Source organism: Wyeomyia smithii, chromosome 2 (genome assembly GCF_029784165.1).
Source record: "Wyeomyia smithii strain HCP4-BCI-WySm-NY-G18 chromosome 2, ASM2978416v1, whole genome shotgun sequence".
Classification (NCBI taxonomy): domain Eukaryota; kingdom Metazoa; phylum Arthropoda; class Insecta; order Diptera; family Culicidae; genus Wyeomyia; species Wyeomyia smithii.
Genome location: NC_073695.1, coordinates 101,113,912 through 101,132,645, shown reverse-complemented (window position 1 = coordinate 101,132,645; position 18,734 = coordinate 101,113,912). Strand labels below are relative to the sequence as shown.

Here is an 18,734-nt window from a genome sequence, read left to right as displayed (position 1 = left end):
TACTTTGTGATCGGTGCGAATTATTGTTGGATGGTTTGCGCATGCGTTAAACGTTCATTGTCTGTAGGGTGTTTCTAAAATTCAACTAATCATGCCAAACCATTCTTTCTCATCTTAAAGTTGCCAGATACCCAGAGACATATATTACGGATTCTTTCAGATTCGAGAATAAGTAGTGATTAATGTTCTCACTTTTTAATGACATGTGGATGTACAAGATACGATAATAATTATTAAAAGTAAGTAAGTGAGATCAGTGAGACCTGCTACTCCCATGCATCATTTTGGCAGTTCTTTGTGCAACTTCAATTAATTTTCTATCAATTGCATTCATCACAAGGCTGATAAAATTGCTATGCTATGGTTTATTATCAAATATTCGACTAGATCTGACATATGAATTCTATACAGAGATATTATACATTTAAGTATTCATCTAGATTAGATTGCTCATAATGAGTTGCTATATTATCACAATCTTTGAGTAGAGTCATTTAAACTATGTTTCGGGCTTCATTTCCTGATCCTTGGGAACACAGTCTGTAGACTCATCTACATCCTCTGAATCGCCTGTTGCAGGTAATTTCTTCAACGTTTCATTTTCAACATAGCGAAGAACACCATTCAGGATCCAAAGTTGAAAAATGAATACAACTGATAAAAAGAACATGAAAACTACCCATAATAACTTTCAACGAACGGTTTGTCTTACCGAAAAATAACACAACAGCCACGATCAACATTATAACTCCCTTGTCGGCTGGACGGTGAGTAATCATCGTGTAGAAATACTCCAAAATCATGTAAATAATGACTGCGATATTCCAAACGATTAAAAATCTCCTATTGACCTTCACACATGCAACGTTTACCTAAAAACCGAAACTGTTAGTCTTAGGTCGACATTTCCACGAACTTCAAGCAAAATACTATTTTGATCCCGATGATAAGTACTATATTGAATCCAATACAGAGCAACGCCAGCAGCAATTCTATGGATGGAATAACATCGAAGCCATAACCTAATTAAATTGAGTTAATTATTTATCAACTATTTTGCTGGATAACCCAAAACAATTTACCTATTTTCGTCAGACACTTCACAGATTCTAGCACTGATAACACAATGTTGACGTTCGCCAAGATATATCCCAGCAGTCGGAATGTTTCCAGCTTAACCATGTTGGCCCGGAATGTGTATGTTTTCTTTTCACTGATGTGTACTCATGGTCGTACACCCGAGTGACCACGAAAGAATCAGCGAAACAAATGCTACAGATGCCAGCAAATCGTCATCGAAGAATGAATGAATTCATACATACTGAAGTGACCAGCGATGGGAGTTACTAATCACCGTCATCAATCAAAAAATTAACTACGCAACAAATACTAAAGCACTGTCCTACCATCTACTATTCATTTCAGTATGTCTAGCTCAGGAACAAGCAGTTTGCTAAGTTATCACCTCAACCGGTTATCGGAACACTGTGTCACTGAGCTAGCGAAAGATAACGTTTCTGATTTTTTGATTATTAATAATTTTTGACGTGGGACTACGTCTTTGTTTACTATACTGGGATGCATTCTCTAAAATTGGAAATGAAACTGGCAAATGTTGCGTCAGATTTCAAACGTTAATAACAGCATAACCACATGATGGATAACAATAACCAATATGTTGTTGGATAGATAAAATGTATAGAAAATTTTGCAATATGCTAGTTATCACTCTTATTTCATTGCTAAGCGGTAAAATTGATAAAAAGTTTCATTAACGAATTTGAACCAATTACATGTGGGCATTCCTAGCACAGACGACGTGAATGGACACCATCCGTTCCCTGTGATATTCTCTGTATCAATATCGAAATAAAAATTGACAGAGTCTCCCCGTCCCAATAGGTCAATTTATTTTTGCTTCCACGAGCTTAGACTAATATGATGTCTCGAAGGTAAAAGTTTTCCTAAAAGTTTGAAACAATACCCATCCTTGAACAATTTCTAAACCTGCGTGTTAGGTTCTGAAGAACCTAATAAAAACTGATGTCTTGGAAGAAAACATGCCGGTAAAAGCAACAGTACCAGTGGAGTGAAGAACCGCAGGTCTCTCGTCGTCTATGATCGCAATGGTACTCTTCTATTCGTACATTTCAGCGGTACACTTCTATTCGTACTGCAGCGGTACTATTCGTATTGCGGTGGTACACTTTTGTTCGTACATTTCTATTCGTGTACAATAAAGTTCTTTTTACACGATTTTACGTACCGTGCAAAAAGAAACCGTGTAAAAAAAACCGCGTTATTTGGAAAAACGTCGTAAAAAAAACCGCGTTATTTGGGAAAACGTCGTAAAAAAGAACCGTGTAAAAATGAAACTGTGTAAAAACAGCCTACTATAGTCTGTTACCGTTACTGTTACTAACTGTAACAATTTTACGCGAAGACGAAAAATCGTGCAAAAAAAAACGTGTAAAATAAAACCGCGTTATTTGAGAAAACGACGTAAAAAAAAAATCGCGTTATTTGGAAAATCGTCGTAAAAAAGAATCGTGTAAAATAAAACCGTGTAAAAAAAGACTTTACTGTACAATTGAGGAAAAACTGCAATGCTGCTTTTGATGGTGATTGAAAGTTTATCTTATAAATATGATTACCATAAATTACTCAACAAGAATTGTAGTTTTTGCAACGGATATTTATTTGATTTTATCTTCGATATTCACTAAATAATATCGAAATAATAATAGTATCGAAAGAGTGAATTCCTAAATATATACATTTATAGAAGAGGAAGAGCCTGCGAATGCTTGTGATTTTTTTGTTTATTTACTAGGATTCATACAAAATCTCTTTTTACATTTCAAAATTGTTAGATGGTATATTATTATTCTAAGCTTTACCATAATAAACTATATTACCTGCCTTCGTAATAGAGGGAATGTAGTCGTAGACAAATGAAAAAAATTGTCAAGCAAAAAATAAAAATGTAATTGTGTATTGCTACGATTTTTTGCTGGAACTTGTTAATAATTTTGTTTGAAATATCTTCTTATGTTTGCCAATTAATGAACCTTTCTAAGGGCTTCCATATTATTTTGAAAGTAAGATTCATATTATAGATTTGATTTAATTAGAGTTAAATAAGACAAACCCATTTATTATGATAACGTAAGTATTATTGGGTTTGGTTTTTGAGGATAAAGAGTTAATTCTGACTTTAACGTATTATGAGAAATTCTTGGTGGTTTTTCAACAAGCACGATATGCTTGTGCCTTGTCAAATACATGTTGTTTGCACAAAAAAATACTACTGGCAAAATATCGTAAGATATAAACGATATTCTTTCGAGTGTTGTTGAATATATATCGAAAATTGATTTCCAGGTGAGGCTGAAAATAAAATAACGTACAGTCGCTGAGCAAACACATTGATTCTGTCTGCAGACTCTGTATATTTTGTAACAAAAAATCCCCTGAAAACAGTGTTTAGTCCCACGTCACCATTTCATACAACCCTAGGGCTGTATACCTTGTAGTATTTTACTTGGTCTTCTAGCACAAGCCATGACGCTATTTTGGACCAATAGTAATTAAAAATTTTTGCTTTTTAATCTCAAATAACATTACGTCATAGTCCACTTTTGCTGTATCAATATCGCTCACTAGTCAGATTATTCATGATTTATTTTATGTCTATTTGGGTTCCAAAAATGTATCGGGCTCTCATAAATTCATAAAATTAAAAAAAAATTACACCTCACGTAATTTATTGATATCGCCTTAACGCCTTCCAGAGGATGTCTGGCATCGGCAGAGCTGCATGCCACCGCGGGTCTCGACGTGTGGCAAACGTCGCGAGGACACAATACATGTGTGACCATTGGCAATACCTCACAGTCCCGGACCAGCAGCGGAAAGTCGCCGAGGAGTGGTGAGGGTCGAATCAGGGACAGTCGACTCCTTGCAAATGCCACGAGTACCCGGAAGCGCTTTTGACAAAGCGAATAGAGCCGCTCCAATCACCCAAATGCACTAACCCGCCCATTTCTACTTATGCCAGTAAGGTCCCAATTATGGCAACTGGCAGTGTAGTGAATGGATATGAGTTGGATTTCGTAATGGTACCATGTCCTCGGGCTGGCACCTGCATCGAGCTTTCTTAGTAAAGTCGTGTGACAACGGCTTGAAACGGCGAGGTGGTACCCGGTGCAGGGGTCTCCGTCCCATAAAACCTGGCAGGCCTTTCAGTACGTTCCGAGTCTATTGCCTGGTGGGAACCAGGCAGGAGCAGGATCGTATGTTCCTGACTTGCGCCCGTCTGTGGAGTCATAGTTGCTCATAAGACGCTATGACTACTTACCCTAGCCATGACCTCACTGCTTCGGCATAGACCACCATGGGACCACATAGGCGACTACTCCGTCATGGACAAGGATAGCGGCTGGAAGGGGGACCCTATTCACAAAGATGAATACTGCAAAAAAATCAGCGACGGGTGCGGAGGGACTACCAAATCCCTTCGCGCGAGGTGGCATCCAACGGTCTCCGCAGAAAAAAAGCGGAGACGGATGCGGCGAAGTCTGGAGGTGGGAAAACGGTGAATCCGTCCGTGTCCACACCAGACATATCGGTAGACGGTCCCTTGCTAGTCAGGCCGTCGAAAAATCGCTGTCGCTGTCCGAACAACTGGATGTCATAATCATAGGCGGAACATCGCTGGCGTACCGCAGAGCCTCCTCCTGCTTCGGAGTAGCCAGAAAAGATCACGAAGAACACGTAGCGGCCGAGAAAGCGGCCAGGACCCACTGGCCCCCAGCCCAGTTAAGTCTTTGCAATTTCATGATTTTCAAAAAATTTATGCACAATTCGTTCCCCATTGCTCTATGACCAACCGCACTGTCTAGTGCTAAATTATGCCTCACTCGACGCCTGCTACTGCTCCCTTTTTACGGCAAACTCTACCACTAGACGACGTTGGCGAGCAGCAGACAGCCAGTACTGTTTTATTTTCGGACAATAGCGGCAGGCGATTTGGTCGGCAGCAATGCGATACACCGTGCGATACTATTCTTTCACCTCTACTCTACTACTATCAGAACGTGCACGGTCTACGCATCAAAGTAGCAGATTTTGCTTTGGAAGCTTCCAGCTCGCTTTACAACTGCATCGTTCTTACTGAGACCTGGTTAGATTCAAAAATTTCTTTTTCGCAATTATTCAGTATGGATTACACCGTGTATCGGACTGATTGATGCTTGATGAATAGCACCAAAGCAAGGGGTGGAGGAGTTCTCATCGCTGTGCGACGATCTTTGGCATCGGCATTGTTGATTCAAGCTAAGGATGATTCGCTTGAGCAGCTCTGGGTAACGATTAAAACTGATAAACTGAACGTTGTAATCGGCGCTATTTACATTCCTCCTAATTTGCGGAATGAAGTCGAAATAATCGATCGGCATATTTTATCAGTGGAAAGAGCTGTTAATTCTACTAGTGTTAACGACGATTTTCTTATTTTTGGTGACTACAATCGTGCCGGCTTATCCTGGTCGATTCACACAGATGGAAATTATCTCTTCGTTGATGCTTCGCGCTCATCCGTAAATGCAGGTAGCACCCATTCATTGGACGGTATGGCTTTTCAGTGCATGCACCAGATTAATCCTGTTTGCAATCAGAATGGCAGGTTTCTCGATTTAATTTTTGTAAACTCGCATGCTTTACCAGCATGCTCAGTCACTACTGCAGCCGACCCTCTCTGTAACATTGACGTACATTACCCACCATTGATGGTTAGTTTCGACAGACCTGTTGAGGCTCTATTTATAGACGAATTTGATTCATCCAGTTTCGATTTTCGGCGCGGAAACTATGATGCAATCGAATCAGAATTGAGAGGTATCGACTGGACTTTTATCAACCGGAGTACAGATTAGGATGAGGCCGTGTCTGGATTTACTGAATTGATTCAGGAACTTATACATCGCCATATTCCCAAAGCTCGTCCTCGTCGTAAGCCTATTTGGGGAAATAGACATCTCACTAAACTTAACCGCCTTCGTAAGTCAGCTTTGCGTGCATATCAAAAAACTCAACCACCAACACGCCAGTGGTAGCTAATTGCCAGTCCCCAGACAGGAGCTTATAAGATTAAAGTGCGTGCATCAAGCACCAGAACCACTCTCCAACGTAATGCTTAACCGTCGTCCCGGGGAGATTAGGGCTGAAGACTGGAGAGGTTTTGGTGGGTCCGGAACAGACCGAGTAGGTATCTGACCATCACTCTCTTAGCTTCATCCGCACACCCTGAGCTCTGTTCTCAGGGGTTTGTTTGCAGATTTTCCCGCCAACTTTCAAAAACAAAAAAAAAAACGTCCTAGCGCTCTGCTGCATCGTCGTTCGGATGCTCAGAGAAGTGCTGCATTCATCTTTCGATCACCTCACATTCGTCCGTAAGGAGGTGGCCATCCAAGCTTCTGCACATATCAGCTTTGCGGCACATAACATTTGCGGGAGCTGTTCGGCTTCTCATAGAATTTCAATTGTCGATAGCTACGTGGTCTCGGTCCTCTTGTCGGACCTTCTTCCCTCGAAGATCTGAGTTCTAGTGCTCTTTGGTATCTTTCCACGTACGGTGTTGCAGCACTTTCACCAGTGCTGCGGTCTGCTTCTCGACAAACTGTTAGCAATCACCGTCGATTGATCCGGAGGCCTTGCATCTAATGACACTACAGCTGCTGCGCGTATTTCTGTGCAACCCAGGCTTCCCGCAGTTGCTCAATATTTGGTGGTGGTGTTCGACTTCGGTGGGTATTACACACCGTCGAGAGTTTTGAGCACATGCATACAGCTACTAGGAAGTGGCTTGAATCTATATTCTGCGGTAGGTGCGAACGTTGATGACGTCACCCCATCACGTGTAGTGTAGTGTAGTTGCCTTGGTCCATGCCGATTGTTCCGATTCGTTTCATCTCTTACGCTATTTGTAACGGGTTCGCCACAGAAGGCAGAATCACGAAAAGCAGAAGCACGAAAGGCAGAATCATGAAAGGCAGAACTCTATGACCGTACACAAAAGGCAGAATATTTCAAAAGGCAGAATTTGGAAGGGCACGAAAGGCAGAATCACTGGTAGCAGAACCTGACTCACGATAGCCAAATGCGAATCCTGGTCACGGTAGCAAAGCTGTTACTCTACATTTATTATTTGATAACCAGTTTTGATGGGAGGTGCAAATCAAGCCTAATCATTAGATCCTAAACGCGCCAACTGGTTTGGCTCAGGTCCTTAAGACTCTCACGGCATCGCGGAGAGTAATTTTTCGATGTTAGATATAACTTACACTAGTCTCAGCGGCTTGTTGGTTATAATTAACATAATACAATTCATGCGGCGAAGACGCATAATCGAGGACAAGGAACCGAGGCGGCACAAAGCCGCCGTGGTTTCCGCGGTCCGAGCCGGCCGCCGACCCGCCGTCGGAAGCGGCGGCCTCTCGCATACAAACAACTGATCTACTGGTTTTCTAGGATTATTCAAACAGGTTTTCTTTCCCTTAGTTAAGTCCGAACGAGCGGTAGCGAGTAAGGGCAGCATACACTTGGACAATTGAGTCGGCCAAAGGCCGCGAGTGTGTGTTGTCAAAAAGAAAATAGACCATTTTTTGGTTCTGCCATTCGTGCTCTTTGAGATTCTGCCATTCGTTATTCTGCCTTATGAAATATTCTGCCTTTCGTAATTCTGATTTCGTAATTCTGCCTTTCGTGATTCTGCCTTTTGATTTTCAGCCTTTCGTAGGAGACCCTTTGTAACATATAGTTTTCCGAGACGGCTTGTTGCCACCCCCCTCCCACATCTCGCCGGGGGACTATCGTATCACATCTTTTTAGAGTCGCTGACACCAGAACGTTGACCAACCACTCCTAACATTAAGATCAGACGCTGTTTTGAGCCGCATTATCTTGGTGAACAAACGGTCGGGCCTCCACCGCCGGAGTATTATTTACGCGCCAATGATCACGTCGCATTTTAACGGGTGACAACTAAAAATCTGGAATCTTTTTGGGGCTTTTTCAACCACAACAAACACGCTCAGACGACAATGAGAATATGTATATTAGAGATGGTCGGGTATGGGAAATTTGTTACCCGTACCCGACCCGTACCCGACTCATCGAAAATTTTTAAACCCGTTCCCGACCCGAACCCGAAGTCTGGTTTGTTTAAAATACCCGTACCCGACCCGAACCCGAAAAATATCTATTCTAACTACCCGTACCCGACCCGTACCCGATAGAAAAAAAACGCCTAAATTGCCGGTACCCGACCCGTCCTGGTTTTTGCCTTTCTCCTAGAAAGGTATAGCAATCACTTGCAAAACCGAAAGTATAAAAGTGCTCCAAAGGGCCGAATGGCATATATCACTCGACTCAACTCGACGAGCTGAGCATTTTCTGTATGTGTGTGTGTGTATGTGTGTGTGTGTGTGTGTATGTGTGTATGTGCAGATTTTTATTCTCACTCACTTTTCTCAGAGATGGCTGGACCGATTTTCATGAAATTAATTGCAAATGAAGGTCTTGTTGCTCCATTAGACCCTATTGAATTTTATTGTAATCGGATTTTCAGTTTAGAGGTTATGTTTAAAAATGTGACAGTCATGAAACATCAATATCTCAGAAACTACACAACCGATTTGAACAAAATTGGTCTCAAAAAACAGGCTGCCTAGAAAACCCTTAAGTTTTGAATTTCATAAAGATTGAACTTGTGGTTCAAAAGTTATGAATAGAAACGTGTTCTGAAGACTGTTTAATCTCACTCATGTTTCTCAGAGATGGCTGAACCGATTTCCATAAAATCAGTGTCAAATGGAAGGTCTTGTTGCCCCATAAAACCCAATTGATTTGTTTTGCAATCGGACCAATACTTTGCCTGTTATGTTTAAAAATGTGAAATCCAACTATGAAAAGGAACATATTTCGAAGACTACTTGGACTCACTCACTTTTCTCAGAGATGGCTGACCCGATTTCCACAAAATTACTGTCAAATGAATGGTCTAGCTGCCTCAGAAGACCCTAATTGAACCGTAACTTCATTTGTAACGTGTCGACTTGTGAAAATCACGAAACTTCATTATCTCAGAAACTACACAACCGATTTGATTATTATTATCAGATGAGCGGGCTAGTTAAGGGTTAACTGATGAATTATGATTGAACACGTGGTTTCAAAGTTTGGCAGCCCTACACGTTCCCATTTCATTTGATTATAATCGAACTTAAGCAACCGTTATGTATTAAATTGTTGATAAAACAACGAAAGTCTATTATCTCAAAGATTACATGACTTATTTGAACATAACTAGTGTCATACGAAAGAGTCATCTCTCAAACTTACAAATAAAAAACTTCATAACAATTTGATATGTGGCTCAGAAGTTATGGAAAGAAGAGAAATTCAAAGACTATTTAAAACTATGCCTGCTTTGATCGATATATGTGGCCTCAACATAATTTAAATGTGGTGTCGTACTATTTGAACGTTCCAAGTCCATTGATTCCTTGCGGTTTGTTTGAAGTTTGCAAATGCACGACGAATCGGCCATAGGATATGATCAAAGTCAAATAACAAATCGTTTGAAATGATTGGTTTTATCGAAATGACAACATCCTCGTCTTTTGGCTTCTGTACATCGCCTTAATTCTGAATATATTCATATTGGGTGGTATTCTGTCATTATCAGCAGACTTTCTGGCATCAATCTGACACCGGAAATACCCATATTGGGAGGTATTTTTAGTTGTTTTCCAGAAACTAAAAGTGGTCGTCTTCAAATTCAAAATAGTGTCCAGGGTCAATGTTTGGTTTCTATGCATCATCACGTTTACGGAAATATCCATATTGAGAATTATTCGGTCATTTCCGACTGTTTCCTATAAGTTGCCCTTTAGCAATTCAAAATGGTGCCTGAGGTCAATTGTTAGCTCCTTGCATCATTCTAGTTCCAGAGATACTCATATTGGATAGTATTTGTTTGTTTTAGGCTGTTTTTCACAAATCGGTAGTCGCCATCTTGGATTTCAAAATGGTATTTAGGATACTGGTTGAAGAAAAACTCATATTGGGTGATATTTGGTCATTGCCTGTGAAATCAATTTCTGTCATCTGGGTGTAATTCTGGTTCCGAAAACATTCATATTGAATGGTATTTGGTCATTTCCGGCTGTTTGCCAGACACCGGAAGTCACCATCTTAAAATTCAAGATTGTGTCTGTGATCAATTTGTAGCTTCTGTGCATCTCTCTGGTTCCGGAGATACTCATATTTAATGGTAATCGTCAAAAATGTTGCCTGAGGTCGATTATAGAACAAATTTGTGTATATATATCAAATGGGAATCGTCCATTTCAGGTTGTCTTCCAGAAGCCGGAAGTTGCCATCTTACAATTCAAAATGTTGTCTGAAGTCGATTTGTGGCTCCAGTGCATCATTACGGTTCCGGAAATACCCATATTGGGTGGAATTTGGTCATTTGGCGCTGTTTTTCCGACACCGGAAGTCGCCATTTTGGATTTCATAATGGCATTTGGAGACAATTTCTGGATTTGAACGGCATACTGGTTAAAGAAAAACTCATATTGGGTGGTATTTGGTCATTTTCTGCTGTATTCAGAAACCGGAACTCGCCATCTTAGAATTTAAAATGCTACCTGTGGTCGATTTTAGCTCCTGTGTATTATTCTAGATCCGGATATTATTATATTGGGTGGAAATCGGCCATTTTCGGCTGTTTTCCAGAAACCGGAAGTTGCCATCTTACAATCCCAAATGTTGTCTGAGGACGATTATGGAACATATTTGTTACCACTTAAAACATTCACCTGCCAATATGGTTCCATTTAGTTGATTAGTTCGCGAGATGTGCAGAAATTTGTGAAGAAACATGTACTTTCAGAAGAGGGAGGGGCGTCAAACCATTATGGACATATTTGTTACCTCTAAAAACATTCACATACCAAATTTGGTTGTATTTTCTTGATTGTTTCTTGAGCTGTGCGAAATTTGTGTTTCATTTTCATGGGATCCCTCCCTTATAGATGAGGGGGTCGGGTTTCAAACCATTATGTACATATTTGTTACCACTAAAAACATTTACCTGCCAAATTTTGTTCCATTTGGTTGATTAGTTCTCGAGATGTGCACAAATTTGTGTTTCATCCAACTATTATGGACATATTAGTTACCCCTAAACCATACACATGCCAAATTCGGTTTCATTTGCTTGGTTTGTTCTTGAGTTGTGCAGAAATTTATGTTTCATTTGTATGGGACCCCTCCCTTCCAGAAGAGGGAGGGGTCTCAAACTATCATAGGAACCTTTATCGGCACCAAAAACCCCTACATACAAATTTTCACGTCGATCGGTTCGGTAGTTTTCGAGCCTATATGGATCAGACAGACAGACAGACTTGACTGCATTTTTATATGTAAAGATTACAACATCAATATTTTAGAACCTAAAGAGTGAATATACATTTATTGGTTTGAAGCGTTCATGTAAATCTATTTTTACAAATAAAAAATTGAATGAGAAAGGCTGGGTCTGACCGCTAGGTGGATTAATTTAGGTTTTTTTTTTGCCTTTCTCCTAGAAAGGTATAGCAATCACTTGCAAAACCGAAAGTATAAAAGTGCTCCAAAGGGCCAAATGGCATATATAGCTCGACTCAGCTCGACGAGCTGAGCATTTTCTGTATGTGTGTGTGTGTGTGTGTGTGTGTGTGTGTGTGTGTGTGTGTGTGTGTGTGTCTGTGTGTGTATGTGTGTGTGTGTATGTGCCGATTTTTATTCGCACTCACTTTTCTCAGAGATGGCTGGACCGATTTTCATGGAATTAATTGCAAATGAAAGGTCTCGTTGTCCCATAAAACCCTATTAAATTTCATTGTAATCGGATTTTTAGTTTAGAGGTTATGGTTTTAAAATGTAAAAATCATGAAACATCATTATCTCGAAAACTACACAACCGATTTGAACAAATTTGATTTCAAATGAACGGGCTACCTGAAATACCCTTAACTTTTGAATTTCATAATAATTGAACTTGCGGTTCAAAAGTTATAATAAGAAACGTGTTTTGAAGACTACTTAATCTCACTCATGTTTCTCAGAGATGGCTGAACCGATTTTCATAAAATCAGTGTCAAATGGAAGGTCTAGTTGCCCCATGAGACCCAATTGATTTGTTTTGCAATCAGACTATTACTTTTCCTGTTATGTTTGAAAATGTGAAATCCAGCTATGAAAAGGAACATATTCCGAAGACTACTTGAACTCACTCACTTTTCTCAGTGATGGCTGACCCGATTTCTACAAAATAAGTGTCAACTAATAAGTCTAGCTGCCTCGTAACACCCTATTGAATTTTACTGTAATCGGACTGTAACTTCGTCTGTAAAGTACCGAAATGTGAAAATCACGAAACTTCATTATCTCAGAAACTACACAACCGATTTGATCAATATTAATATCAGATGAGCGGGCTAGTTAAGGGTTAACTGATGAATTGTGATTGAACACGTGGTTTCAAAGTTTGGCTGCTCTATACGTTCCCATTTCATTTGATTATAATTGAACTTAAGCCATCGTTATGTATTAAATTGTAAATAAAACAACGAAAGTCTATTATTTCAAAGATTACATGACTAATTTGAACATAACTAGTGTCATACGGACAAGTCATCTCTCAAACTTACAAATAACAAACTTCATAACAATTTGATATGCGGCTCAGAAGTTATGGAAAAAAAATAAATTCAAAGGCTATTTAAAACTATACCTGCTATGATTGATATATGTGGTCTCAACATAATTTAAATGTGGTTTTGTACTATTTGAAAGTTCCAAATTCATTGATTACTAGCGATGTGCTTAAAATCTGCAAATGCACGACGAATCGGCCATAGGATATGATCAAAGTCAAAAGACAAATCATTTGAAATGAATGGTTTTATCGAAATGACAAAACCTTCGACTTTTGGCTTTTGGCGCCCTAATTCTGAATATATTCATATTGGGTGGTATTCGGTTATTTTCAGCAGATTTTCTGGCATCAATTTGACACTGGAAATACCCATATTGGGAGGTATTTAGTTGTTTTGGTTATTTTCCAGAAACTAACAGTGGTCGTCTTTAAATTCAAAATGGTGTCAAGGGTGAATGTTTGGTTTCTATGCATCATCTCGATTACGGAAATATCCATATTGAGTATTATTCGGTCATTTTCGACTGTTTCCTATAAGTTGCCATTTAGCGATTCAAAATGGTGCCTGAGGTCAATTGTTGTCTCATTGCATCATTCTGGTTCCAGAGATACTCATATTGGATGGTATTTGGTTATTTTAGGCTGTTTTTCACAAACCGGAAGTCGCCATCTTGGATTTCAAAATGGTATTTAAAATAATTTCTGGTCTCTTAGCGTCATTCTGGTTGAAGAAACACCCATATTGGGTGTAATTCGATCATTTTCCGCTGTTTCCCAGGAACCGGAAGTCGCCAACCTAGAATCCAAAATGGGGTCTGTGGTCGATTTCAGCAGCTGTGTATCATTTGTTACCACTAAAAACATTCACCTGCCAAATATGATTCCATTTAGTTCGCGATTAGTTCGCGAGATGTGCGGAAAATTGTGCAGACACATGTGCTTCCATAAGAGGGAGGGGCGTCGAATCATTATGGACATATTTATTACCCTTTGAAACATCCACATGCCAAATTCGGTTTCATTTGCTTGGTTTGTTCTTGAGTTGTGCAGAAATGTATGTTTCATTTGTATTGGACCTCCTTTCCAGAAGAGGGAGGGGTCTCAAACTATCGTAGAAACCTTTATCGGGACCAAAAACCCCTACATACAAATTTTCACGTCGATCGGTTCAGTAGCTTTCGAGCCTATATGGATCAAACAGACTCACAGACCGGACTACATTTTTATATGTATAGATTACAACATCAATATTTTAGAACCTAAAGAGTGAATATACATTTATTGGATTGAAGCGTTCATGTAAATCTATTTTTACAAATAAAAGTTTGAATGAGGAAGGCTGGGTCTGACCGCAAGGTGGATTAATGTAGGTTTTAATTTTTTATTTCAACATGCCTGGGTACCTCGTACATTTTATGCACTGATTGTCATAATTGGTTTCTCGAGAAGATGGCCGGAGCCAGGCTAGAACCGAGTGTGCGTGTGACCGAATGATAATGAACCCAGAGTTTCAGGCGGGTGGTCAACAATAAGGAATCCTTCCACTATGAAAAGTGCATGTCTGGTAAAGTTTCAAATAAACGACGAGTTTTATAAACATATTAGAGGGTCAAACGAATTTTAAAGGTCAAAATTAATATAGTTTATAACTTGAGAAAAATTTGGTAATTCACTGCATTTGCCAAAAACCTGTAATTTTGAGTATAGATTCGGTGTCATTGATAAATTCTAAAAATCTGTAAAAAACAGATATTAAATAAGGCTGATACAAATATCGAATTCTTTTTATGTCCAAGGTTATCAAAGTTAGCAAAGGGGGTGGCAAAAAATAAATAACACCGAGACGAAAAAAAAAAGAAATATCTTTGATCAAAGTTTCTGTGCAAGTTATGACGTTTGTAACTTGCACTCAAATAAATGTTGGAAAATAACACTTTATAATTATTAGTATTTATTCCGCTTGCCTTTCGACGACACTTTCGCTGTCACCTGACTTGTTTGTTGCTAAATTAAGCATTTATGCTGTCGGAAAACCAATGAAATGAACATAACGGATTGAGCTTTTTTTTCTTCCCCTTCCAATATTCAAGGTTTTTGAAGGGGAGGGGGGGGGGTGACATAAAATGAAAATAAAATTTGTAACGGCCTAAATAAATAAATAAATAAATAAACATTTAAGTCCAAAATTTAGGTGCAATATCATAAAATTTGATTTTTTTATAACTTTTCAAAACTCGGCATACTGACGTTTTTTGACATGTCTAAAAAAAAATATCATTACTTTGAAACGCTCTGCAGCTTCAATGATAGCTTGATTTTTTTTTAGCCTCGAAGAAAAAGTTGATTTGTTGTTAGTTTTTATTACCTATTATAATATATAATATTGTTTTAATTTTTATAAAAACAATTTTTTTTTGCGAAATTTGGTTGATTTGAGGAGTTGTGCAAAAACTACGTAAGCTGTTTTTGTAAAGAGGACGCCCTGTGGCGTTGCTTGTGGTTAAAGATCATATAATTCTGTTTAATAAAAAAGTGAGGGGAGAAGTGCTAAAAAATCGTGAAAAATTAAGTCACGTGCTTACGAATGTCTCCAAATAAAAAGTGGAATGGAGATTCGTGTTCAGCGCCCCAAAATTAAGTATCTACCATATTTTTGTCGTATTTATCGACACTTTTTTTTTACTTGGCAAGCATTTGTATTAGGTCGCCCCACTGTGCAATGCTCCGCGGTTTTCCTGACAGCTATGAAAAAAGCCCGACAAAAATTCCATTTAAATCAAAACCGTTGCAGGAAGAACTATTCAATCTAATATTAGAAAGCGATAGCATGATGTCATTCCCTTGGTGCATAGACTGCCGACAACTGTCAGAATAGGTATTGGGCGATCTCTCGTTGAGTGATGATGGGCGATTTTCTCTCCGATCTTACCGATTATCGACATTAAGAAAACACCCAGGCTTGAAATGATAAAAATTGAATTCTCACAATGTACGAATATTGAATTACCCGTACCCGACCAATTGAGAATTTTTCAAACCCGTACCCGACCCGAACCCGAAGCCTTGGTTTTTTAATTACCCGTACCCGACCCGAACCCGTCGGGTACGGGTCGGGTACGGGTTTCGGGTAAAAATACCCGTGCCCGACCATCTCTAATGTATATCAAAGCTATATTTTTCTTCTTTATGCCAGTATTTCTTGTTTTGTTTATACATGCTCAGTTCAAAATAGCGTACAAACAAGGAGCATTCCGCAAGTGCATTGTACAGTTCGCTATTAACTGCCCAACAATTTTGGCAAACAGTTCATGGTAAACCATTTTGAAAGTGAAAATCTTCTGGTTTCTGTTGTGTATGGTTTCCTGTAAACCTCAACTAAAATCCACCAGGAAGGGACTTTTTCCTTTCTGTCAAATCGTGGTTCAAGCCTAGTGGTTTGTCTATTATTCAAATTTTATATCAGAACGAATGTTTGAAAAAAAAAACACGAACGTTTCTGAACAACCACTCGACTTGAATTGTACCCCAAATACGCAACCCAACGAATCCACCTCAGTGTCGTCCAATCGAATATTTCTTTGGGATTTTGAACTCCTTTGATGCAAAAATAACTGAAGATCTACGAATCGGTAGAATCAAGAGATGAATTTGAAAAGCGGACTCGAAGGCCGTACAACGCTCTTTTTTCGGCATCATAAGAAAACTTCGTCGGGAGGCCTGTAACGGAGCTTTCTCAAATACTAAATATTTTTTGTTTATTCACAATGAATGTATCTTCATGAGAAATAAATCAGTTTTGCTTTAAGTTCTTCCACCTTTTTTGACAGCTGTAGAAAAAAAATTCAAATATGTAGCTGTCACTCGTTATAACACCTCCATACATCTTAACCGTATATGTACAAAAATCTTAAACAGATGTTTTTCCAATTTTTATTTCGACTCTCATCGAACTAAAAATATAACTGGAAGAACGTATTTAATAAAAAACGTATAATGCATACTTTTCGAATAGTAGAAATAATATGAGAAATTAAATAAAAGTAAGCGCTCTCAAAATATTCAAAAATACACTGTCATACGGTACCATTCGCTCGCAATGCAATGAATTGTGAGCGTGCGATTGATAAATAAAAGGAAACACAAGAAATTATGTTCATTGATAACAGTTGTTTATGAACATCTGAAAAAAAAGTTATCTTGAAAATCAATATATGTATAATTGAAATAATAAAGTGGGTTCTCGTTGCGATGAGCACCAATGTATTGATTTGATATATTCGAAAGCCACATAGGTAGTTGATTTCAGAATAATCAAAACAGTAGACAGTAGACTCGCAATTTTTGTTGTCCGAAATTCTTGTAATACCTCGGTATTATTCACCGTTGGGCATGTTTCGCTCGACCCCCGCACTAATAATATACCACAGAACAGCAACGTGAATAAACAACCGAAATTATTTTTGCAAGCAATGGGTAATTATTTTCCCAGCTAGCATGTCCCCATGCAAGTAACATCGACATCGACAGCGACGACGACGATGACGATGACGACGATGGATGACGTTAGGCAGTGAACGAACGCGCGACATTTTTAGTCGAAAGCATGTTTGTCGAACCTTAAAGCGGCATAATTGCATCGCAAAGTGAGACACGAATAGAACCATGACTAATTGCCACGATCAGTACATCCCAAACAAGGCACAGATTTCAACGGCGCACAGGTAGGACATCGGATGAGTGCTTTATGAATTGAATTATGGTTTGCTATAGAATCCTCGAATACTCAGACTGTTGGACAATGAGCGTTTCCAGCTAAAATGACCTGAAAATATACGTTATTTTAATTAATTTTTTAAATGATGCGTACGTATTCGACTGAGAAAATTGAGTATATCCCACGAGTATAAATTTCTTTTTAGATTCGAGAGTATTTTTAGAAGGAATTGCAGGAAATTACCACAGCTTCCTAAACTATAATACACTGAGAAGCGAGAAAAAATCAAAACATAAATTCTGAATAACTGACAAAACGAGTTTAAGTCGCGCCTCGTTTCTGTGTTGGAATGAAAGTTTATGAAACAAACAATTTGAATTTATCACGAAAATTCACATTTATCCGTATATCTTTGGTGTGTTAAGTTTTGTTCAGATCAGAACCACTCGAAATTATTCGATCCGTTATTCGATGTGGATTTACCCCTAAGTCTAGCGACGGAATCTCGTCCACAAATGAAGAGTATTCACTCGACCTGTTTACGAACGACCGACGGTGCTCGACCTTGTCCACCCGGGAAGTCGTTGTCTGACTAATGCTCAGGCTTGTGGATTGAACCAAAGTACGTGTCGAAAATTATGAAATCCTAGCATTGGCAGTGGCGTATTGCTTCTGTTGGCCTGCCTTGAAAGCGATAACGGCAAAGCACTTCTATCGTGACAAGGATTCGTCTGCTCCGAGAGCGCTAAACGGCAATAACAGCCCGAGTAGTGCTCAGCCTTGAAACAGATTTCTCGCTAGAAGAGGAATTTTTGGCTTAAACGTATGGACGGCATTGACACGGCCGTTTCGGACAGATTTGCTGCGTGTTGTCTGCTCTGTTTCGAAAAGATATAAATTTATGCCGGTGTGCCTCCCAACCTGAAGACAAAAATAAATTCATTCTGCAGTGAGCGATAACTGTGATTTGGTAGAAATAGAACCCGATGCTCGTGATCAATGTGAGGGAGCTGTTCTTGGATTTGCACTGTGTACTGGGATTTTAGATTGAAATTAAAAATAAATATAGAAAAACGGTAACGTACTTAGCATCGCGCAGAGGAAAAGGCGAACATAATAATAACTTTACTACTGTGCACTACTAATTAAGGGATCCTTTGGATTTCATCGGATTCCTTCGAACGAATTACACAAAAAAAAACAAATCCAAATCACATGGCACTTTTGTGATGTATGACTAAACGAAACCCA

The 18,734-nt window shown here is 39.0% G+C and overlaps 1 protein-coding gene across 2 annotated transcripts; it reads right to left on the bottom strand.

Moving 5' to 3' along the window:
* Positions 1 to 106: 106 nt before the first annotated feature.
* Positions 107 to 18,038, bottom strand: LOC129726168 (uncharacterized). Of its 2 annotated transcripts, XM_055682871.1 has the most exons (5): positions 17,967 to 18,038; positions 1,083 to 1,272; positions 931 to 1,022; positions 713 to 872; positions 107 to 654 (listed from the first exon to the last, which is right to left on the bottom strand). In XM_055682871.1, the coding sequence occupies exons 2-5, from the start codon at positions 1,180 to 1,182 to the stop codon at positions 500 to 502; spliced, it is 507 nt and encodes a 168-aa protein (XP_055538846.1). In that variant the 5' UTR covers positions 1,183 to 1,272; positions 17,967 to 18,038; the 3' UTR covers positions 107 to 499. The 2 variants fall into 2 exon arrangements, with proteins under 2 accessions (XP_055538846.1, XP_055538844.1); XM_055682869.1 differs by lacking the exon at positions 17,967 to 18,038 and having other exon boundaries at positions 1,083 to 1,438.
* Positions 18,039 to 18,734: the final 696 nt, after the last annotated feature.

Coding starts and splice junctions, on each gene's coding strand:
- LOC129726168 (XM_055682871.1), bottom strand. CDS start 1,182: ATGGTTAAGCTGGAAACATTCCGACTGCTGGGATATATCTTGGCGAAC. Junction 1,023..1,082: donor GAAGTGTCTGACGAAAATAG/GTAAATTGTTTT, acceptor CAATTTAATTAG/GTTATGGCTTCGATGTTATT. Junction 655..712: donor GGCTGTTGTGTTATTTTTCG/GTAAGACAAACC, acceptor TCTTTTTATCAG/TTGTATTCATTTTTCAACTT.